The sequence below is a fragment of the Pungitius pungitius genome, chromosome 7 (genome assembly GCF_949316345.1).
Source record: "Pungitius pungitius chromosome 7, fPunPun2.1, whole genome shotgun sequence".
NCBI lineage: Eukaryota > Metazoa > Chordata > Actinopteri > Perciformes > Gasterosteidae > Pungitius > Pungitius pungitius.
The window spans coordinates 11,687,322-11,711,036 of record NC_084906.1 but is presented as its reverse complement, the minus strand read 5'-3'; the positions used below and the strand labels follow the sequence as shown (position 1 = coordinate 11,711,036).

Sequence of the window (23,715 nt, the reverse complement as noted above, 5' to 3'; positions counted from 1 at the left end):
TCTTTGGAAGAACATTTTCTTCTCCACGTCTGTCCCGACGCTCGTCTCGTATTCTGCTGCAGAAGAACGCATTCAATTGTGTCGCTCCAGTTGTGGCCGCTTGCTCACTTCTCACTCACTACCCTCACACGGCACCTGACCGGGAGTCTTACACAGCCACTCTGATGAACAGTTTGTAACGGAACCAGACTGCTTTACCTCGTCACAACTCGACAGCTGCTGCTGCTGCTTCCTGCGTTTTACTGCGCTTTAGAGGGGGGTCAGCTAATTGTTGTGGTCAATGCAGTGAGATCTGCACTCTGAGGACACCTCCGGTTTCCTGTTTGTTAAAAACAAATGGGAGAAAACTCACTAGTCCCGATACCTCCAACTACACCTTAAAACAACTGGATTAAAAAACACCTTCAAAGCTGAACATTTACAACTACGGTTCATTTGTAGTAATTCCAAATGAATCATTATTAAAATATCAAAGGACGGAACGGTTACAGAAAGGGAAATGAGACCATTTCTGTTGTGATCATAACAAAACGATCACTGGATGTTGGACATCTGCATGTAGTGAAACACAGGAGAAGGCAATCAAAAACATTTGACTCAATGGATTTCAGTGTGATACAGCACACTGAGAGTTATTTCAACTGGTGATGAACAAACAGAGTGGGCACATTAAGCACATTAGGATCTCTGCTGGTTGTCACTTTGGTTCTTCAGCATTTGGAGTCGACCAACTTGATCACACACTGTGCTTACGTCAACATGTAGCATTCAAAATCCAAACAGTAAAACAAAAAGATTAACAAAAGAACTTTTTTCTTCTCAAAGAACTGTACAAGATTATTACAAAAATCAATAATTAGTTATACATATTTATATGACAACATTGTTTACGTTATATTACTGAAATGAAATACAACTTATTGTGTCAACCTGTTCTAAGACTGACTGCAGTAGATCTGCAGACTGAAGTATTCCTTTTCCCTTGTTCTGTGGCTTTGCTCGATGAAGATCACTAAATTTCTATGCGGCATACTTTTAGCATCTCTTATAATGAACCTCCCTATAGCTTTTATTTAAATATTGTCCCACTTGTGGGACTGGATGTTATGCTACCTAAAACATAATCTCATACAGATAAATGTATTATGACTGCAGAAGCATTATCTTGTCACAAGGTGGAGCTAAATCATTCACCCGTATGAGCGATGCCATTGTATAGGTTCATTCAGTTCACCTGTGACGAGAACCACAAAACAGGGTCAGCAACGACTGAAAATAAAAAGTTAAAAAACAACATTAAGTTCAGTGGTCATTACAGATAATGCAGAGAGGATCATTGGTGGACATTTTCTTTGTTCACTCCAACGTAAACGCTTGGTGGAAGACAGGTGGCTGGTCCAGTGTCTCGCCTCTATCCTCCTCGCGGTGTTGTGTTCTGTCTGGAGTCCAAGAGGCTGGTGAGCTCTGCTTTGCAAGTGGCTGGAAAAGGAATACTACATATCTCGGCTGCTTGTTTCCTTCAACCTGTGTTCCTCAGCTGTAATGTGCGTCCTGCAGGGGAATGACAGATGGAGGCAGGGTCCTCTAGGCAGGGCCCTCCTTTGGAGAGGAGGGGGTCTGGGATGTGGAGCTGGAGGAAGAGGAGGTAGAGCTCTTCAGGGAGCCCAGAGTCTTGCTGAACCACGAGTTCTTTGCCGCCTGCACCTCGTTCATCAGTACTCCCCGCTGGTGCTCGAGCTCCTGCAAAGACACAAGAGGACCAAATAGGACTCAGTGGGAGATTATCGAAAACACATTGTCACGTGGCTGTGTATTCCTGCACTTTATCCAGCCCGTCCAGCTACAAAACACATCTCCAATCACATACGAGCAAAATGAACAGTCTTTTAAATCAATGTTCTTTGTGTGTCAACATTTGGTTTGTCACCAAACTTCAGCAGAACTGATGAAGAAGCCTCAGCGGTGCTTTGTGCTAATGAGACAATGTTTGCTGTTTGTCGGATGCGTTAAAAACCAGCACGTTAGCATCTGTGCGGCCGTTATTATTGTTCTTGACATGGCTGAGCCTCCCGGTGCTGCTGACCTGGATGCGACACTTGGCCTCCACCAGCTGCAGTTTGGTCTGTGCCAGCTCCAGCTCCAGGTGCCTAAGCTGCTCCTTCAGTCCGTCCTTCTCCTCGTCGGACGGCTCGCTGTACGTCTTGTCTCGGCCAGGGGACGACGCCTGAAGGGATCCCAGGGTTGTGAAAAGGTCCCTACAGTTGTCACAGCCTAATACTTTACTCTGCATGGGAACACAATGGAGGATGCACATTAGCAAGGTTTGGTGAGATGAACGCTGCAGAGACATGTGGGCTCAGGTAAAAGCACATGGCTGTCCACCTAGAATCACTTGTCACAATCTATTGTAAGTCCTCATTTGTTTCTCACAATGACGTGTATGTAAAATGGCTAAAGTGTTGTGTTACCGTGGGCAGAGTCCTGTGGTGAACCAACCATCACCAACCACCGTGACATAAGAGTTACTACAGTGTTAGTGTCCTAAATGCTTTTAAATATTCCCTTTCCTGGTAAAACATTACATTAAGAAGAATGCCCTGAGTCTCTATCACACTCGAGAATATCACATGCTTTACGATGGCTAAAAAATGGTGGATAGGTTCTTTATAGTTGGAACCCGGGTTTGTCTTAGGCAAACTGAAAGTCACAACAGTCTCTGTAAGGAATTTGTTCGTTTGATACAACCTTCTAGTTTTGATTAAAAGTTTGCATCTCCTAACTCGCATCTGCCTCCTGCTACAGTAGCCGTGGATTGACAGCTCACCCTGACGAAGTCCAGCTCCTCTTTTGTTGCCGCTTGTTGTTTTTCTAGCCTGGTGCTCAGCTGGGAGCAGATCTGTAACAAGTTTAGGACGCTGGTTTATGTATGAGACGACACAATGCAACTACAAGGTCAAATCAATTAGGATCTTTTCAATCAAAACAGTGTTGTCTCACACGCACATCTCCTCCCTTTTAAGAAAGAAACAAACATTGTTCTTTGGGCTCCGGCCGGTTCAAACTTAACATCACCCTGTCTGTGTGCAAATTGTTTTTAAAGCAGTAAAGGATATTGAACTTTTTGGATATGAGCAGTGGGAATGACTGATAGAGTTTTTTAAGAAGAGTAAAAAGTAATTACTGTTTGTACCAATAATACGTATCAACAAATTATAAAAACAGTTAGAGAAACAGTGGGACTAGAAACAAAAGGTTTAACCTTTGCAGTTAACTTGTAATATGCTGTAAATACTGTACAGAGCAAATGAGATGTTTATTCATTTATTTTCATATAAATATGGATGGAAAACCAACCTGTTTGTATTCAGTTATGATCGCTGTGGTTTTCTTGATCTCCAGCTCTGCTTTTTCTAGCTCCCTCCTGAACACTTCTTTCAGCTGGGAGAAACAAAACAACGTGACAAAAACACAAAGTTGTAACGCAGGGAAAGCTGACACAACACTTTAACAAATGTTTGTACATGTTTGTACATAATAGTGACAAATGATCCTTGACAATGATTAACAATCAAACATCCACTTTGCAGACACTGGCTTTAAAAAGCACACTGCATCAGTCTCTCTATATTGGCCACTTTGGTGATCAATAGTAACCACACTTACAGGTTGTGGAGGGAAATATTGTGTTAGTGAAATATGGTATATCATGCAGCGTTCCTTTAAAAATATGTAGAAATGATCCTTCATAATCATCAGATCCACCGGATGTGTGTGTGGGCATCTGTCTGCCGAGTCCTGCACTCTGCTGGTATATTTTGGTATCTTCTTAATTTATTGTAATTAGGACATTTTTCTGTAAACCAGCACCGACAATTTGGGCCTCACGCGGGTGTGTAACCTGGAATCAACAACAAGAGTGTGCATCCCGCTCACATGCCCGTTTACTAAGTTGGACGTCACTATGCTGGCGCTTTGTTGCGCCATCAAAAGTAGTTAAAGCAATTGTTTAAAAAAAAAAGAAATACAATGAGGTAATTGAGAAATAAGGATGGCAGTAAGTTAAGGAGCCTAACGAGGGGTGTTACCTGAGCCGTCTCCTCCTCCTGTCGTCTCTTCTCCTCCTCCGTCTCCACCAGATGTTGCTTGGTGCTCAGCAGCTCTTTGTTCAGAACATCAGCCTTGTCTTCTGCCTGAGCGCACAGGCACAAACAAACAATCCCTCCAATTGATACCAAATCGGCAACCTTAACACAGAGTCGGTCTCACACAACCCTCTGAGTGCACATTTGATACAATTCCAGCTTTATAACCTTTACTATTAATCCATAAATACAGTTCTACACGGAGGACTTCCCACCACAGTCCTCCAGCAGTGAGATGGGTTTACAAGTCAAAAGCTCACAACCACCTCAACAATTGCTGTTAAAGGTGTGCGTTTGATATCAGGAAAGGCGAGGAACCGCTTTTACAGGTACAGCTATATTTGGTGATCTTTCGGAAATGACCAAAGGAATCACTGGGCGCAGTGAATTTCAAATTCCCATCCACAGCATGTTATCCTTCTCCTTCATAATATTCAGCTCTATTTATAAATCATTGAATGCAGTTAATAAAGTCATTCAGCTTTAACATGAGACGAGAAGTCAGGAAACTACACTGTGGGGAGGACGTGCCGTGTTACCTGGTCGAGGTCGTTCCGAAGGGCGATCTTGCTGGTGACCAGTTCATGGGCCAAGTCGTCGTTCTCCTGTTCCAGCCGCATACTGGCCTCCTGAAGACGACGGTTCTCCCTCTGGACAAACATACACACAGTTGGACATAGTATGAGTGCGGGAAACTGAAAGCATTTTCTATGCACTCTAGAGCACGAAACACTTTTTAACGAGGTTTTAGTTCAAGTCTTAGTACACAATGTGATGTTTTGTTTTTACCTGAATGCTGTGAATTAAAAAAACATTCAGCAAGTATTCTGATAGCAAAACTAAAAAACAACAGCATTAAACACTTTTTGTTTTACAGGGCGTGTATTTAAACAGGTTCATAAGAACAATTTCAAAACTCTGTTCTGGGAACTAAAGATGCTTTAATTGAAAAGCAAAAGCCATTGTAATAATCTCAATTTATTGTTGCAGCCTTGTAACACACACACACACACGCACGCACGCACGCACACAACCCCTTAATCTTAAAGCCTGCATTGTAACCATTAGTGGAGTCTCATGACTACTGGTCCGCCTGTAAACAGTCTCACATGACGGTCATGTCACCTGACCCTGACATCCTGTCCCCCTAACGATGACCTCTTCTGCCCCAACTAACTTCTCACACACACATCTACATAATATTAGTTAATGTATAGAATGACGACGGTATAACCAAGCAGATCAAAAAGTGCAAATGTACATTTCCCCCAAACAGCTGTGCACAGAAGACACTCAGTCACATGTTTCTGGGACAGTTTGTATGCTGCTCTTTAGATGTAATTAATACCCTCCTGTGGGTTTCATTTGGGAAAACCAGGGAAAGACTTACACTGCTTCATGCTTGCTGCTACAGCTGTCTTTACATCATGTTTTAAAGTGATTTAACATCTGAGCCCTTACACTCAAATATTCCACACTTCCTCTGAAAATCTTGCAAAAAAGTCTATATCATGGCCATTTAGAAAAATAAATGACTGGCATGTATAACATTTTAATTTCCTGTACAATATAGCTAACCGTGCTGCTGTCCATAGTCACACAACAACAACAACAACGTGTGTGTCGAGCCTCCAGCAGCTCGGACTGAACTCCAACTCAGGATCCCACCCTCGCAACCCCTCTTCTTAAATTCCTCTTTCCAATGCTTTTATTTTGTACTGAGATGAATACAGCTGAAGAAAAGTACCACTGGCCTAAAAATTCACAAATCTACTTTAAAGGAAACGAGGCACAAAGCTCAAACAATACAGCAAGTACATACCTGAACCAAGAGTATAAACCATACAGAAATGTTCTGTGACTATCCCTCAAAGAACAATTCCTTCAGTAAAAGTGTTATTTAATTCGCTCATTTAGACGCAGCAACATTCCTGTTTCGTCTTCTCGCTCTGTAAGAAAGTCTTTCCGATATGGCTGATAGTCATTTTACCAACGAAAAAAGTCCTTCCTTCCTTTCCTCCAGAACCAGCAGCCTTTTCAGCTCTGAACGAATCACTTGTGTTTAGCAACAAGAATGTTGCTTTCTACCCGACCGTTTTGACTCATCTCAGGACACAATGATTGCTGCAAAAACGTTATCTAGTTTTCAGCTAGACAGGCGAGCATTTTGAAATCCATTCAGTTCAAGCCAAATGCAGTTATATGTGCTTGCATAAGACATGTGGCTGACAATGCGCTGATCCACTACATTGCAGTGTTGTGAAAGAAGGGCGACTGCTGAGTAACCCGGAACAAACATTATATCCTCTGCATATCCAGATAAACACTATTTTAAGTCAAATAACTTGGGTCTAAAAACAACATTTCAGCATTAGCAGTTGAATATGCTGAAAGTCATAAAGTAAAATGATCTTACTTTGCCAGGACCTGGCAAAGTAAGATCAGGAACAAGATGCTTAACTAAGAATCGTCCACTACTTAAAATGTATGCTTTCCACATTAAATGATCAGTGCTTATGGAAAGAGATTAACTTAGTTCTCTTAACTATTGCAATACAAATGATTATCTGAACCGTTCAGTTTGGTTTAAATGCTTGACAAATTTGGGGAAGATAACTAATCTGTTTCCTGACCTGATATTGGAAAAAACAATATTGGAAAAACCCAACATTAATTTTTAAAGAGGATCAAGAGGAAATGACAGATATTCTGATACAACAAAGCAAATGAAACGAAAAGATGTCGTCTGCTGCCTTTGTCTGAATGTCTAAAAAAAGTGCCTCACCTCTCCTGTCATTGCACTCTGAAGATAAAATGACTTTCAGCAGCCAAAAAAACCTCCTGCAACTTCGCCCAAAAATAAACGTCAGATGTTTAATAGTGAAAATGTGTGATGTGTTTTCAGCCAGAACCATGTCCCAAACATCGGCCGACGACATCGTATTCACAGGAGACGTCTAATTTTAGAAACATGGCGCTAATTTTAGCAAAAAATTACTACAACAGAAACTCTTAAAATATATATCAAAGAGCCAAGCGTTTTCTTACCATCTGAACACGATCTGAGAAGCAATTCAATAAAATAATCAAGTAAGATTCAGGTATGTGCTTCTGGAACAAATAATGTCAGAAAAGTAAGACATCTTGCATCCTAACGTACGAGTGTGTTTGCGTCCTACCTGGAATCGGTCGATGGGGTCTTCTTGTTGCAGCTGACTCTCTCTCAGTGTCTGATATTCCTTTTCAAACTTCTTCAGCTTTTTCGTTGGAACCTAAAAAAATTAATTTAAAAAAGCGTGAGATTAAAGTCAACAGGATGAGCGATGTCACCCACTGCTACAAAACCAATGCTGTTTATCTCAGTAAACAATATGCAACCCTTCCTATAAAGTGTAAAATAAGAGCGCAGAGTCAATGGTATAAATGCTTAAAATATAAGGCATAAGTAGTCATTCAAATATCCAAATACAACAAAAGGCCTACTATACTTTTAAATATGTCCGGTTCGGAAAAACAAATGTTGCTATCATTCTCCTATATTCTCTCATGTCTTTCTTTATTGATATGTACATATTTAGTCATATATTTTGGTCAAAACTACTGATTGAACGTGTGACCTTTAGTTAAGGCAGGATGGATACTGAAAAGCTACAGACCATTAAAATGTCAAGCAATACTAATGGAAAATCTAAATCTCCATCTATAAAGTAAAATTCACACAAAGATACCACATAATGCATCTATCTTCACACAGGAAATTGTCAGTGTTGTAACTGTCTGTGAAAGTAATTCAAAACAATTGGGGCTTATGTGGCATGAACTCTGTCAGGTCACACGTTTCTAAAGAAAGGTCACACACCGAGTTCCTGAGAGACTCACAATATGGAGCTCAACAATTCTCCCCCAACAGCTAGTTTTTAACAGAACAACAGTGACATATGAGACAGCAACGATGATGCTGAACTGCATCTGTGTGTGAGATTCAGGTGGGTGGTAACATTATCTCCCCGGTGTGGAAACGGCCTTACCATAGCAACCACCAGTAGTGCTGGGGATTCTGAGTCAGTCCCAGTCACATGACCCCACTCCTCTGAGACTGCCATGGGTTCGTGTCTGTCGAGTCAAGTACTTAATGTACCACCCTCGTATGCAATTTACCTCTTGCATGCTTGATGTTGTGTATGAAATGAATCCCGTCTTCCATGGCAGAAAGATCCCATCTGGCCCAATAATAATCTATTAAAAATAATTTTAGATCTAACACTTCTAGTATGTTTATGTTATTCTTGATGGAACAGTTTTTTTCTGCTATATGTTCATAATTTACTAGTATAATAGTAAAAAAAAGAAAGACATGTCAGTCAGTCAGTCGAGTAGTATTAAAAAGAGGCTTGAAATTTACTCTGTGGAATGACCATGAAAGGGAATCTCATTTATAAAATGTAAATGTATGTGTCCTGAAAGTTGAAAATGAGTAATTAAAATGCCTGCAATAATCAAGTTAATCAGGGGAAATTGATGACAGAGAGTGACATGTGATGTGTGTGTTTCATGAGATGCTCAAATTCATCAATTTGTGCTTTCACCTCCTCTCACACACTCATTCATGGCCTTTAAGCGTCGCTCCGCAAAAATCTACCCCACCATTTAAAGACTCTGGCTGTGTCATATTTTCCAAGCTTCCAGTATGTGATGAAGTTTACAAACTCACATAGCCAGTAAGTATGATCCGTTCTCTCGCTCCAGTTAGATTTTCCAATTTAACACATGGAGTTTAAAGAAACTCAATTGCTACATTGTAAATTACTGCCTGGGGAAGTGTGTCTTGAATAGACAATAGACTTATTTTGATTGTGGAGAAAATAAAAAAAAACTACACTTCATGAATCGTTACATTTTACATGTACAATACCAGTCAACAGTATGGACACACTTTCTCATTCATTTCATTGAATTAAATGTGGAAATTAATCCAAACTTTGTACATTTGCACTTAAGTGTTAAGTTCTCTCCTGACTTACACATTAAAACCAGAATCATCTAATTGACAAGCTGAAGTCCAGCTACTGATTATGCAACTCTCCAACACCCGTAAAACACACACTCTAGCGCTCCTGATAGAGGTAAGGCTTTTATCAAACACACAGAACCACAACAGCTTTCATCACACAGGATCTGCCCCTTTCAAGAAAAACTGCCTCAGTGCTTCCTGGTCCGGTAGCCATTTTTGTTGAAAACCATCTGATGCAATGACGTGTTGAAAAGTAAATTCCACAAACTGACACAATTTCTACCAAAAAGTACCCGACTTTAGCCTGGAGACGGACTGATATTTATATAATTCTTCATTGTGTGGCTGATATATTCAATGACTTAGTAAGTAGCGGTTCTAAGTTCATCAACCTTACAAGTTATCAGCTATCAGTTTCACACTAGCTATTGAACAGACAAGCCCCCAACAAAGGGTTTGTACCTTCTACGGCATCCTCATGCGTGCTATTCTTTCAGTGTATACATATTGAAAGTCTAGTTGGAGGACGAAGGCCACTTGGATTGAGGTAATGCGATTAAAGCGGCTGGTGCCACAGGAAATGGTACCAGGCCCACATATAGATTCCTGACCTGAATCCCTGCTGCAGAAAATGAAATTGGTCCCAAACCTCCAACCGGAGATCACGCACTGTACAGTTATATTTGGCGTGTATGTGTGTGTGTATGAGAATTGAAACGGCGATACGCTATTATATAAACTGCTAGTCCATGGGTTTGAATTTCAAAACAAGGACAAAACAAACTCAACATCTCATTAAGAACGTGGCCATGGATTTCAGTTACTCACAGGATGGAAATTAGGTATAGGAAAAATGTGGTTCAATAAAAGTGCTTCATTGTATGAATGAAATAAAGGCAATAAAAAACTTGTATGTTTCTGTTTGGTAATGTGGGTTCATACATCTCTGCATTACACACATTCAAACACACACACGCCCACAAATAAAGGATTCGATTGATTCCAAGATTGATTCCAAAATTGTATCCGTAATTGAAGACAACTGGCAGCCACAAACGAGTGACTGACAAAACTCTGTCTCAAACATCGGACACACTTTCAGTAGCACAACACACAGCAGTAACTAAATTGGGTTTTAGTTGGTATTCCCAACGCCTATGAAGCAGATCATCATACATGAGTTAACCTCATTGACCACATGAAGAGAAACATGTAGTTAGTTTTTTTGGAATCGAACTTTCGCCTGCTTTTTATAAAACAAATACCAAAATGAAAAGAACTATAAATTGAGAAAATGAGATTACATTAGAATGGAATGCATTCCTCTTTCCCTTATCTAAAAACTGCTCAAGATGAAGGTGAGAAGGAAAATTTGGGAATGTCTCCCATCAGAGCTAAAATAGAAATACACCCGATTCATAGAGAGGGATGTAAGGAGGAACTAAGCGAACAGATAGAGATGACAATAAAAGAAAGACAACTGGAAGGACCAAAGAAACAGACCTACCACCGGTCTGAGAGGTCTCAGAGGTCTGGAGTGGGCGACCAAGCGAGTCAATGTGTCCTCCTCACCCGGTCGGTCGACTACATGAGCGTCGTATGCAACCATTATGGACACCTCCTGCATCATGTTGACTCCTCTAGCTCCAAACAACGACAACGACGTGCAGGATGAACAAGAGGAAAGAGGAAAAGTGGCAGAGAAGGGAGGCGCGGAATGCAGCTGATAGATTTGGGTTTCTCTCCGAGAGTGAAGACTACGACTGGCTGCTTTCAAGAGTGCCCCAGGAGCCGAGCCCCGCCCACTGAGAGCAGGAGGGTGTGTGTGTGGGTGGGGGGGGGGGGGAGCATAGTACAACACACCTGTTTGTTTTCTCCCTCTCCCTCTCTGTAACGCTAGAAGTGTGTGACAGGATGATGAGGTGACTTTCTTTCTTTCCACTGAGTGAGTCCATCCCCCTCCTCTCTCTCTCTCTCTCCCTCTACGTCTCCCTCGCTCCCTCCCGCTGTTACGCACAGGACATTTTGTTTTCTTTCTGTTTCCTGTTGCAGATAAAGATAAAAGCTGTGCTTGCGCATGTGTGTTTGAGCTAAAGAGAGATCGGAAGGAAGTTGTCAGATCAACCACAGTGACTAATCGTTCATAGTTCCACATCCTTCCAACAGAAGAAACCCAGCAAGCGAAGTGAAAGCGACATCAAGGCTGTCCTTGACAGTGCCAGAATGCTGCAGTATCCTCTCCCACAAGACCCCGTGGCTAAAAACTACCTGCCAATGGATGTCAACAGAGATGCATTAACAACCGTCTGTATTTCTCTCATCATGTGCCTTTTGGTGCCCGCTATCCACCTGCCCCAATCCTATCTCGCTGCACCATAGACGGCCATTTTGTTGATGAATGTGAATGTGAGTAGAGTCTAGTTTTTAGCTCAATAGTTGTCAGGGTTTCAAGAGATAATGCATTTATAAAGAGAGGGGATACAATAACTGATTTGTGAAAGCCAGCACTGTGTGGAATATTAAATCCAATCCATCAATATTTTGTGTTGTAAAATAATAAATTGGGCTTCATATTCAGTCAAATATTTCTATAAAAAACAGATTCTCTCTTCCTTTTTTCTCAAAGTCCTTAAAAGTTATCACTCCAACTGCGGTAGGGCGGATGTTTAAGGAGGCTGAAAAATTCAAATTCTTCCCATAATCCCCTGCAAGGCTAAGCCATTCTACTGCCCGTTGTGTTAATCAAGCCAAGGTGCCAGTGAATTCTTTCGATGTTTTAAGCAGCTTACAGAGTTCTCTGGATCCGATTTAGACGTTGACAGTGAAAAATATGCAAAAGGGGGGTGAAGAGAGAGAAAAAAGGTCTTGAACGGGCTGGTTTCCCCCCGTTCTCTCTGATGGTGTTTGACGATGAGTCTTAGTGGGAGAGAATTGTATCTGCGGTACTCGTGTGTGATCTGTTGGTGTATTAGAATGTCGTTGGTCGTCAGTGGAGAAAAAAACTGGATGAATAGTAAAAGTTTTTATCCACACGGAATATGTATTTGTATTAAGATGTATTTCAGGATAAATTGTTAAAAATCTCACACTCCAACAGAGTTCAGTATTTTCTCTCCAGTGAGAAGAACGCTGAAGGTAGTGCTAAGGGAAGAGTTACCGGGCTCCTCTAGGAAATGATAGAACGGAAAGAAAAGGGGGAAAGTATGTACGCCGAACACAAGAGGAAATTGAGGAACAGCAGGGGAATGAAACATCGGCCGTAGATTACTAAGACAAAAGCAAAGGCAAACAAAGTGTTCCTTTCTGACCCGAGGCATCCCACAAGACGGACTGACCATGTTAGTTCAGTTCTACCGCCTGAGCACAGTCGCTATTCATCTTTTCATTTGCGTTTTAATGATACTTTAGTCAGTGGCTTCTGGTGTGTGTGTCTCTATAATTATGTTGATGTGCTCACCCATTACTATAAGTGAAAAATACAAGGGAATACATTAATAAAAGTGTGACTTATGATAACCTATGAACACGAGGAAGGAGGGTTCAATGGAAAGTTCAATGCACATGACCCTCAGTGAAGACTATCAATAGTTCCATTATAAAAATAACAATAATAATAAAGAAAACAGGAATATGTTTAGGAAGAATGCGGGGGATGTAGGTTTATGAATTGATGAATGAATCTGTAATGTGTGTGAAGTTCAGTGAGCAGGTACATGTTCAAGTGTGTGTGTGTACTTTTTCACAACACAAGGCCTGTCGCGATGCTTTGCATTTCAGCAGAATTGTGCACGAGTAACAAAATGCCGCCAAACCATTAGAGATAAACAGCGATCAGCAGTGGGGGAAATCCTGTATGCAGAAAAACACAAAAACACACCAAACATAGGCCATGTCAAGCACCAAGGCTTCTGGCTAATGTGGCATTGCACAGAACACACAACATCACAACCTGCTCACTCACTGAAGCTTTTTCATGAGAAAGATCTATAGATGAAAAGTTCTCGGTCAACTCTTGCCTTCCTCCACCACAACACCCTCTGAGGGCACACAGAACGCAGACCGGCAGGTAGCCCGGTTTTCCTCGATCACAACACCCTGTACCGGCAGGCGTATGACGGCAAATCACTGTCAAAATTCGACAGCGCAAATGAGGTTCATGCGCGCACGTAAATTAAACATCCGGGAGGCAAAAATCCGCCCCGAGAGAGAAAGTCGGTTTCGGGCGAGATATTTGCTCGCTCGCGGAATGTGAACCTCCTTTCTCGCGAGGCTAATTTCTCCTCGCGCTCCCTGTTGATCTTATTGACAGTAAGGGGGCGGAGCTAGTAATTGGTTACAAACCCCCTCTTTGGATTGGCTGAAGTTATGCATTCACAGAACCATAGAAGCCCATTTCCGCACAACTTTCAATACAGATCGAGTTTTGGAAAATTTAAATTATGAGGTAAGATATGCGCAGGCTCCTTCATAGTTCGGTAAAGTTGGCAAGATATTTACACATTCAGACAACATTTTACCAATACGGACCGGTCTGCGAGCTGGACGCATTGGTCTTAATGTGCGGCCGGAGGAGTGCCGGTAATAATGGTAAATTAGGGTTGCAGCTGGTTGTCATCTACGGTCCACTACAGTTACAGAGAGGACGTTTGTGTTTTGACAACGTTTAATCTCATAATTCCGACTTTCCATCCCCTTTCTTTAGTGCGAAAATGGGCTTCTATGGTTCTGTGAATGCGTAACTTCAGCCAATCCAAAGACGGGGTTTGTAACCAATTAGATGTAGAGATACCATGGTAACTGGCTCCGCCCCCTTACTGTCAAAAAGAACAACAGCGATCGAGCAGAAAACACCTTCGAGCGTGAGGAGAGATTAGCCTGCGAGCGAGAAATATCTCACACGAGACGGACTTTCGGTCGCGGGTGTTTAAATTACGCGCGCGCATGAACCTTATTTGCGCAATTTGGAACACACACACACACACACACACACACACACACACACACACACACACACACACACACACACACACACACACACACACACACACACACACACACACACACACACACACACACACACACACACACAGCTGCTTTTGGTCTCTGGTGACATCAGCAGATTCCTGAAATGCCAGCAGCCTCATTAAGGTCAAAATGAGAATGATAATGGGATGTGTGTGTATTATGTGTGCGTGCGTGGGGGTGTATGCAACCTGGTAACCTTTGGAGAAAACTATGGAAGCCATCTTGTATCTGCTGTTTTCAGTCCGTATCCAATGACCAAGAGTAAGGGTGTTTAATAAAAGGTACAAAACTAAACTACAGATAAAATGGCAAAACTACTGGGCAGGTAGTGTGCAAGAAGCTTTTAAGATCAGGTTTGGTAAAACAGCTGCATTCTGCTGCCAAATACACCGCTATGAGAGCAGTGAGAGATTTAAACAACACAGTAGATATACAAAGAATAAGATATTATAGATTAACATCTCCATACAGTAATAAATAAATCACTTCAAAGTTCAATAAATATAACAATGAAGATGGCACGGCTCCTTTTAACTGACAGCTACTCTATATAAAAAAACTGAAATTTAAGACTATAATCCAAATTCACAGACCGAAAAGAGAGATATTTTGTAAAGGATACCAATTAAAAACTCAACCATTATTCCTGAGATGTAGTGTTTCATGGACAAATCAATAAAATCCAGGATCGCCTTTACCTTGATGTTGCAGGCCTGCTCCATAAGCCTGCGTGCGTTTTCTGCAGCTCTGTAGCGTTTTGGAAGCTGAACTCTGAAGAACTTGAGAGCACCTTCAAAGTCCGCCTGCAAGAGGTCCTCTTTAGATGTCTGGAGCAAGACAGGAGGAATTGAAAGGAGAGAAGAAGTGGGTGTGAAGACCGATATACATCTCTTATCATCATTCTAATTTTGACTTAAATCAAACAGGTTCAAATACAAAAAAAGTCACTTAGAAGTATTGAATTGCAGAGCTTACAGCAGAAAAATGTGGCATGAAAAAAAAAAAAACTCAAAATGCCTGAGAAAATGCCAAAATAATTTCAGCAGGGCAGCTTCAACATAAATCACAGTCAATAACAAGCAATACCACCGTCTTGTGGTGTAAGGATGAATTGTAAAATCCAACCAGAAATACTATGAAATGTGCATGGCTGATCAATTGTTACTCAAAGACCAAGTATGTATGGATGTTATTAAAAGCGAAAAGGGTAGATCATGTTTTTGTTTGGAAAATGAGCAAGCATATCAATAATTATAAAATGTAACACTTCTTGGCATTATCAATTAGGAGATAGTGAGGAAGTGTCCTTTTATCAGGCATGAGATTCACATCCATGTAAGGCAAGTTTTTATCGCAAAAATACCACGCCAGCCATCTCTATTTAAGATAAACTTTAGCCAATTGGCTGGCACATTCAACCTGTGTAACATTCAGAAAAGTTCCTCCGATGATCAAACCAACCACAAGGCCTTTGTCTCTAAACCCGGCCATTCCTTGCATGCTCTGTTTCTTTCATCCAGTGTGTTTCCAAGTCCCCTTCTCTCACCGCCAGCAGCTTGGGGACAAAGAGCCGGTGTCCCATGCCAAGGAGACCCATCACCCTGCAGTACGAGTCAGCTGACGCCTGACTGCCGTGGGCACTCTCCTCCGACTTCTCCTCTCCATCTTCCGCCGCCGTGCGTACTGCTGGTAGGGGCAGGTGGGTGGTCAAGGCAGGTATGAGGGGACGGAAGGGCGGAGGGGAGAGGGGAGGGGATGGGCGTGGAGTGGGGCAGGGTGAGGCAGAGGGGCGGTCCCGCTCCGGGGCCAGGGTGACCGGTGACTCCAGCGTGTCGTCCTAACGTCCCGATGGATTTTCGGGTGTTTTGAGGACAGGTGGGCCGTGTTCAACTTAAAGGAGCAGAGATCTGTCCCGAGGTCAGTCCTGGGCGAACCAAGGGACCAGCCTTTCTTAGAGGAGTTGCTGATAAGGTCAGTGACTGAGCCACAGACTGATGTTCAGGACGCCAGTTCGGAAAGAAGAGACAAGACGACAACAGGAACCTGCGGCAACTCAGCAGACACAGCCCAGGAGTCCAAGGTGCGCATCGTCAACATGAATCCAGTTCAGAGGTGCAACACAGAACGTAGGAAAGTGGGGTGTAGGCCACCCAGCTTGCACCACTGTCAGAGCCCAGGAACACGGTGCCACGAAATGACGGTCAGAAAATGATGTGTGGACGCTGGGTTCGGCATAATGCTGAGTCTTCCAGCTACCTGATGCCAGATTCACTTTGAAACCCAGTCACACTACCCACTCTCAGTCTCCCTCAACCAATTCCAATCCAGTACACTGTTGCCAAGCAACAAAGCTGCTAAACACGTGGACGGCTGCTCAGGCAAACGGCAGCAATGGATGAGTACTGCACCTTTTTTTGTTTTTTGTTAGACTTCAAAGGCAGAGAGAAAAAAACCCTCTGTGCGCAACTGAGTGGCCTTAATGCTGAAGGCTCGGTGTGTGTGTGTGAGACGACACATCAAAAACTTGATGCGCGTTGTCCCCGGTTTCCAAACATGAGGCCACACCTGGTAGGAAGCAGACAGGATTTGGGCTTTCTTTGAAATGTAAAAAAGGAGCGAAATAACAGAATGAATCCTTTTATCTGAAGAGCCTCAGCCCAAGTCTGAGCCGGCGGTTCTGATGACGACGTAGAAGCAGACGAGATGTGGGCAGTTTGCATTGGAGGATGGAGCTTTCTGCTTCCAGGAGATGATGATGCATTTGTGTTTGTTTATGGCTCAGTGGACGCTGCACTCATTGAGTCAGATTTAAGCCAATGATGCATGAAAGTGTATTTTACGATTGCCTCTCTGTGTCTTCACAGTCCCTCTTCACTAAAATAACCCTCTGATCTGAAGTCGGACCACATCCCAACCACATTGATCAGTAAAACCAAAGCGCAGCCATCAGCTCTGGACTGGACTCCAGTGTGCCTGCGGAAGATTCCCATAAGCAGCGGCCAGGCATCCGGTCTGTATCGGTCAGTAAATCCTTTAGATTGGAGTCAGCTTCTTCAAATGGCAGGCAGTGAGTACACAAGTGTGTATGTTGGGCAAACAAGTGGGATTTTCCTGGTCCGCGGCCTGGGGGATCCAATGCAACGAAACCGCACGGTGTTCTCAGTCCGCAGCTCCTTTGTTTTTCACTCTTTCAGCCTTCCTTGCTTTTTCTAACCCTTTCTCTAACACTTTTTCTTTGTTATGCTAACAGCTAATGGCTAACAGCTAACAGGGGCGGCTCCATTGCAGAGGTCTGGATGGTGGACAGAGGCAGCGTGTTGAAGAAATGCATAGCCAGCCAACCGAGAAGAAGAGGAGGCAGAGGTAATGCAATCAGAGGTAAAGAAGACAGAGAATGAAGTACTCGAAGCTCGAAGCAAACATCCATGGGAGGTTCAGATAGAGGAAAAAAATGTGAAAAAAAACTGAACGCTGTTTTCTTTCCCCTCCAGGTCCAGATTGCTAACGCTAAAGCTTATGCTCCTGTTGTGATGGGGATAGCGACTGCTAAGCAAGAGAGAGGGAGGGAGGTGAACACAGATGGAGGGAGGGGGATGAGAGCAGAGGAGAACAGGATGGATGGAGGAGGGAGGAGGGAATCTCGGGGGAGAATGCCGTCATGCCTGACCAATGACAGGCATGCAGTGGAAGCCCCTTCCACCCTCCTCATTTGTTCTCCATTCCCGACCATCGCAGCACCACATCTTTCTGTCTGGCTCACAGAGTACATTATCGCCAAGATGCAGAGCAGGGAGATCTTCTAAAAACTAACCATGTAGGATTCATTTAGAGGGAAAAGCCTGAGTGTGGCTGCATTACTGCGTAAAAAAGCAAATCTTTCATTATCTTTTATTTGAACCTGTAAATATACCATTGTTAGAAATCTTATGTCTTAATCTGTCTCTTGATTTGTTCTATTTGTCCATCTGCATCTTCTAGAGGTAATGTCACAATGTGTATCACATATATTAATAATAAAAATATTACATAAATTGACTGGACATTTTTTTGCCTATGAGCTGATTGGGGACCAAGACATATACATCGAATTATGGTTAAAAACATTTCCCATTTCCATTTAAACTAGCTGATAATTGGCTGGTATATTGGAAGCTGCATGTTCATGTATTTATTAATACATTTGGTTTGCTTAAGGATTTAAAAGTGGAAATGGTTTTGGGGAAATCATGCAGAAGCAGTAATATCTACTACTAATTTACTCTATCTGGGAATTGATAAATTACATTTCAATTTGATATTGCCCACCTTTGTTTTACCGGGTATCCATGGCTACATGTACTAAGAAAATATATTTTTTAATATTGTTGATGTCAAACTTATTGTTAAAATTGTTATAATGCTAAATTATTTTTATATTTTATTTAAGTAAATAGACTACAAAACAGGTTCAGAATGACGAGCACTGTCTAATGAAGCAGAGACCAATCCATGCCACCTCTAATTTAAAGTGAAACTAAAATCACGAGTGATTTGAAATAAAGCGGCTTTTCCTATCTTTTAAAATGTAGTTTGTCTATTACTTGATTAGTGTGTGTGTCACTTGTGAGTCTGAGTCTTCCTTTCCATTTAAATACATTTCAAATGTTACATTACTCTATCAACCTCTGAGGGAAACTGTATTTACAGTAGGGCATGTATCCATAACTGTTTTTAATGGAACAAATGTACTACAATGCTACAGATATATTAATATGTGTAAACTAGGTCAAGGCGGTATGGGTGTGACATGGTGCATCAGATTCAACATGATGTTTAACATAATGAGCCTTCTAACTTCAGGATACAGTCTGATTTAAACACTAGGGGGCAAGAAACGCCAACAAACAACCTCCATCACTTCTTTTCAATGCCCCTCCTCGTGTCTGCACAATCATGCTTCACCACTCATATTTTGAGCAGTGCTTTGAGGTAATATTCCCACGAATAACAACTCTAATAAACTGATTATGAAATGTGTGCATAACTACCATTTGAATTTATTTATTTTTACTAGCAATTCATGTAAATATTTGTCTTTAAAGCAACATTGGTTCACCTTTTGGACACAAAACTAAATTAATATATGATTTTTTTCAGCAAAGAGAATCAATTAAACACTATTGGCAGTATGATTTGGAGATGAAAACTGATTTGATAGAATTTAAGCAGATGGTTACATACATGTAAGTGAATACTAACCTTGAGGAGGGCTAGGGCTACATTGAAGATGATGCTCAGACCCTGAAAGAGAACAATTAGACAAATTAGGATACAAGGGGCAAAACTATCACGTCTATATGCATCAAAGGTTTAAGCAAATTGATTTCTGAAACTGTAGATATTCTTCCAGAACTGAAATTTGCATGCAGTCCAGTATATTGAGTTTACTGTACCTATACCCAGCCATTCATTTTAAAAGATAAAGCTAAATTGTACTTTCTTTTGTACATTAAATCTATAGTGTTTCTATATGAGTGACTGATTCAGTCAGACGTTTGGTTTTCTTTCACATGCACAATAATGGTTTAACGACTTGTCTTTTCCTTCCTCCCCTTTCAACACAATTCTTTGGATTCTGACACAGAAAGAAGGAAAATTTAAAACTGATGTCATCTCTGCATGGGTTCACCCGTCTCCTTGGTCTCCGTGACAACCAGTTCACATGGCAACACAGAGCTAAAAATATCTGGACAGCTCTAAAAATAACTGGAGGAATAGAAAGGAGAGGGGGAGCCCTGCCCTTCCACAGCTATGTTTGCAGGCCTCAAGATGGTGCTACAGCGCTGAGGCAGAATAGACGCATGTACGAGAGAAAGAAAGATAACCTCAGTGTGTACAGTACCAGTCAAAAGTTTGGTCACATTTTCTTATTTGATTCAATAAGAAAGTGCGTCCAAACCTTTGACTGGTATTGTATATCCCACAAGGATTTATGGGGAGAAAGAGGTATAAATGCAGGGAGGGGAGACATCGTGGACTGGGGAAGGTGACAGGGCAACGCTGCAATGGAGAAGTGAAGGTTGAGTATTACATCACGAGAACAAACAAATATTAAAATGCATGACGAGCACAGTTAAATAATTCAATATAGTGGTGGGGAGGTAAGATTCTTCCTAAAAAAATAATGCTGGACATTACCGTCTAGTTATTGGTTACTAAAGTGATGATGACCAACGACTCTACCGCAACTCACATTTAACCTCTAAAACACCACATGACATCAAGTTGGAGCCTGGGACTCCCCACCTATCAGTAGAAGAACGTGAGTAACTTGGATCTGCAGGAGCAGCTATATACTATTACTGCTATTGCTAATTATGATTCATAGAAATGTTGAATGAGATAATACATAATACGATTAATTACATAAGACACTACTGTTTAAACTATTAGTTAATAAACAGGGAATAAAAGACAGCAGAAGAATGGAAACAAAGCAAATGGCTGTTAAAAAATGGTAGGAAAGAGAAAGATGCAATGAAGGAGTGGGACAAGATGATGGAAAGACTGGGGAAGAGGACAGTAGACAGAGAGATTGAGAAGATGAAAACTGTGGTTTAACAAGCAGATTCTCATCATGCGGCTCATTGGGTAAGACAGACCTGGGAAACTTTTAATTGTTCTGCCCGGGGCCAAAAGGAAGACAGAGGGATGGAGGGAGGGGGGGGGTATGGAAACAATAGGGCATTTGACTTTTGATGTTTCAAGTAAATTAAACTTCCAGAACACGTGAAAAAATGTCCAACGATATATAAAAACACTAACAATCCATTTCCAACACAGAAAAATAACATGCATAATGGCGTAATGCAGGTGGGTAACAAGCTCTTTTGCTATACACTTAAGATCGGCATTTGATATAGTGCATCATACTATGTTGCTGCTTCACTTGGAAAAAAATGTGCCGACCACCTGATCTAGCTCACCAGCCGGTGGTGATAATCTAAAAGCTCTGTTACCTGAGTGGGCGAACAATACGTCCGCAGATCAGGTGATGTGACCAGATTATATTATTATTCTGTATTATTATAGTAAATCAGTGGCAACTAGAGTAAAATGCAGGGGGATAGATTCGAAATGTCTCTCTAGATTGCTCCAATGTTAAAATGAGGATGCAATTGCATCAAAATCAGGACCTGCCTGTTAATACGGTGGCCGAGAAGGTTCAGACAAATACAAAAGCAACAACACAAACGCAAACGCCACAACACAACACGAACGGCAAAACACAAAATACAAAAGCCACATCACAACCGCAAATGCCACAACGCAACACGAACGCCGCAACGCAACACGAACGGCGCAACACAACACGAAAGCGAAAACGGAAGTAGCTGCCCACGGGAGCGAGCGTATTTTGGAGGAACGGAGCTGGAGGATGCCAGATCGTTTAAGAAGTAAGTGAAACATGATTCCTTGCGGCTACAGTTAAAGTAAGGAATCATGTTTCACTTACTTCTTAAACGATCTGGCATCCTCCAGCTCCGTTGTTACGTGCCGACTGGTTTTTGAACCTACTGGTTTGGCTACGCGTGCGTGTTTGTTTTGCCCCGACAGCGGCAGATGTTGTCTGCCTCGGCCACCTGATCCGTCACACATTCGCAAACATATTGCTGAAAATGTTCAAAATGCATCCCATATCCAATGCAGCGATTATGATTGTATAAGTGAGCACTACATCACTGCCACGTATAAAGAAATAAATAAAAGAACATACGTTTATTAAAAGATCGCCACAACCTGGATTCGAACCCGCAGTCGAGCAAAATAGCAAAACTTTATAAGACGGCGGCGCTACGCCGTCGGCCAACCGAGCTGTCAAATGCCGCCGCTGATTTCACTACTTATCATGAAATTGCAAATCGTCAGTGGCAAGAACATCTTTTGGTCCAGGGTGAGCCAAGACAACTGGTTTTTGGTGGCGTAGCGTGAAATACATAGTTCTGTCAGGTTTTCTAGCACATTGCCCAAGTAGGATTACTCTCTTAATAACATCTAAACGCGTAGCCAAACCAGTAGGTTCAAAAACCAGTCGGCACGTAACAACGGAGCTGGAGGATGCCAGATCGTTTAAGAAGTAAGTGAAACATGATTCCTTACTTTAACTGTAGCCGCAAGGAATCATGTTTCACTTAAACGATCTGGCATCCTCCAGCTCCGTTCCTCCAAAATATGCTCGCTCCCGTGGGCGTTCCTCCAAAATACGCTCGCTCCCGTGGGCAGCTACTTCCGTTTTCGCTTTCGTGTTGCGTTGCGGCGTTCGTGTTGCGTTGTGGCATTTGCGGTTGTGATGTGGCTTTTGTATTTTCGTGTTGCGGCGTTCGTGTTGTGTTGTGGCATTTGCGGTTGTGATGTGGCTTTTGTATTTTGTGTTGTGGCGTTCGTGTTGCGTTGTGGCGTTTGCGGTTGTGTTGTTGCTTTTGTATTTGTCTGAACCTTCTCGGCCACCGTACGTTAAAGACTCGAAAGCTACTGTTGCTAACAGTAATAATACTACAGCAGCAGTGCTAAAAGGGCTAACCGTGTTAACACAGGAGGAGGCCATTGGATGGGTCACATGCACTCAAAAGCACAAAAAGCATGCGCAACCTGCCAACAATGTAAATAAAGTAGGAAGAAGCCTGGATTACAACACGCACAGTGGGAGAGAAACTTCATTCCACCATGACCACAGAGAAGGGGTTGGATGTGTTGGATGTGTTTTCTTCTACGAATTGGCTCAAAACCTCCCCTGAGATCTCAAAATAGTGGTACCAGCAGCCAAGAAAATCCTTCAGATTATCAAAAATAAATCCATCAATTGAATGTATTGAGCGCCATAAAGGAAGTAAACAGTGGGAGCGAACAGGAGCTTTCTGTAAAAATGTTCACATGAAGCAGTAATTGCTATCGGGTCATGTCGTCCTAATGACCTTAAATTAATGATTGTATCTGCCCTTAAAAGCCCGATCAGCGTCTCCCTATTGATTTAATTTGTATGATTTTAGATCAAAACAAAGCTAGTCAGTAGAATGCAGAGAGTAAACTGTGCAGTTGGACCAACTCCTTTTCTGTTCACGTCTCCATCCTCCTGCCTTACAGTCGCCATACACCCTCCGCATAGAAGTAACCTCGGCCCCTCTTTCTCTTTCTTCCCCGACCTTTTGTCCTACCTCCTTCCTACTACTCTCGTCTTCATGGCCCGTTGGCCCCTGTCCTCATTGACAATGTAGTACAAATCCCTTTCCATTTACTACCAGTACAGAGTAATGCAGTGAGCAAAGTTATACCTCACAGAGCAGCAGGTCAGTGATGTGGAAAACCATACACAGGGGGAATTTGGCAGTGAAGAGGGTGAGGAACCACTGGGAGGCGTACATGTGAGCCTCCAGGTTGAGCTCCTGGAAGTGGGACCACAGGTCTGGAAGCTGATCCTGTGGAAGCAGATAGAAGACAAGGAGGAGGAGAAGCTTATGAGATGAAACAGAATTTACAAGAATAGAAGGACATGGCTCTGTT

General features: G+C 42.2%; 1 protein-coding gene across 4 annotated transcripts in view; it reads right to left on the bottom strand.

The window, feature by feature from the left end:
* Positions 1 to 927: 927 nt before the first annotated feature.
* Positions 928 to 23,715, bottom strand: part of rabgap1l (RAB GTPase activating protein 1-like) — an 86,898-nt gene continuing 64,110 nt past the window's right edge. For 2 of the 4 annotated variants that reach the window (XM_037469294.2, XM_037469296.2), the window contains exons 17-26: positions 23,487 to 23,630; positions 19,417 to 19,458; positions 14,877 to 15,005; positions 7,322 to 7,414; positions 4,682 to 4,792; positions 4,086 to 4,190; positions 3,355 to 3,438; positions 2,825 to 2,896; positions 2,084 to 2,284; positions 928 to 1,740 (exon numbers count right to left, since the gene is read on the bottom strand). In XM_037469294.2, coding sequence (XP_037325191.1) covers positions 1,585 to 1,740; positions 2,084 to 2,284; positions 2,825 to 2,896; positions 3,355 to 3,438; positions 4,086 to 4,190; positions 4,682 to 4,792; positions 7,322 to 7,414; positions 14,877 to 15,005; positions 19,417 to 19,458; positions 23,487 to 23,630 — 1,137 coding nt within the window. In that variant the 3' untranslated portion in view covers positions 928 to 1,584. Of the gene's footprint in view, positions 1,741 to 2,083; positions 2,285 to 2,824; positions 2,897 to 3,354; positions 3,439 to 4,085; positions 4,191 to 4,681; positions 4,793 to 7,321; positions 7,415 to 10,660; positions 10,911 to 14,876; positions 15,006 to 15,724; positions 16,293 to 19,416; positions 19,459 to 23,486; positions 23,631 to 23,715 lie in introns of those variants that run through there. The other 2 variants (XM_037469297.2, XM_037469298.2) reach the window with 2 other exon arrangements.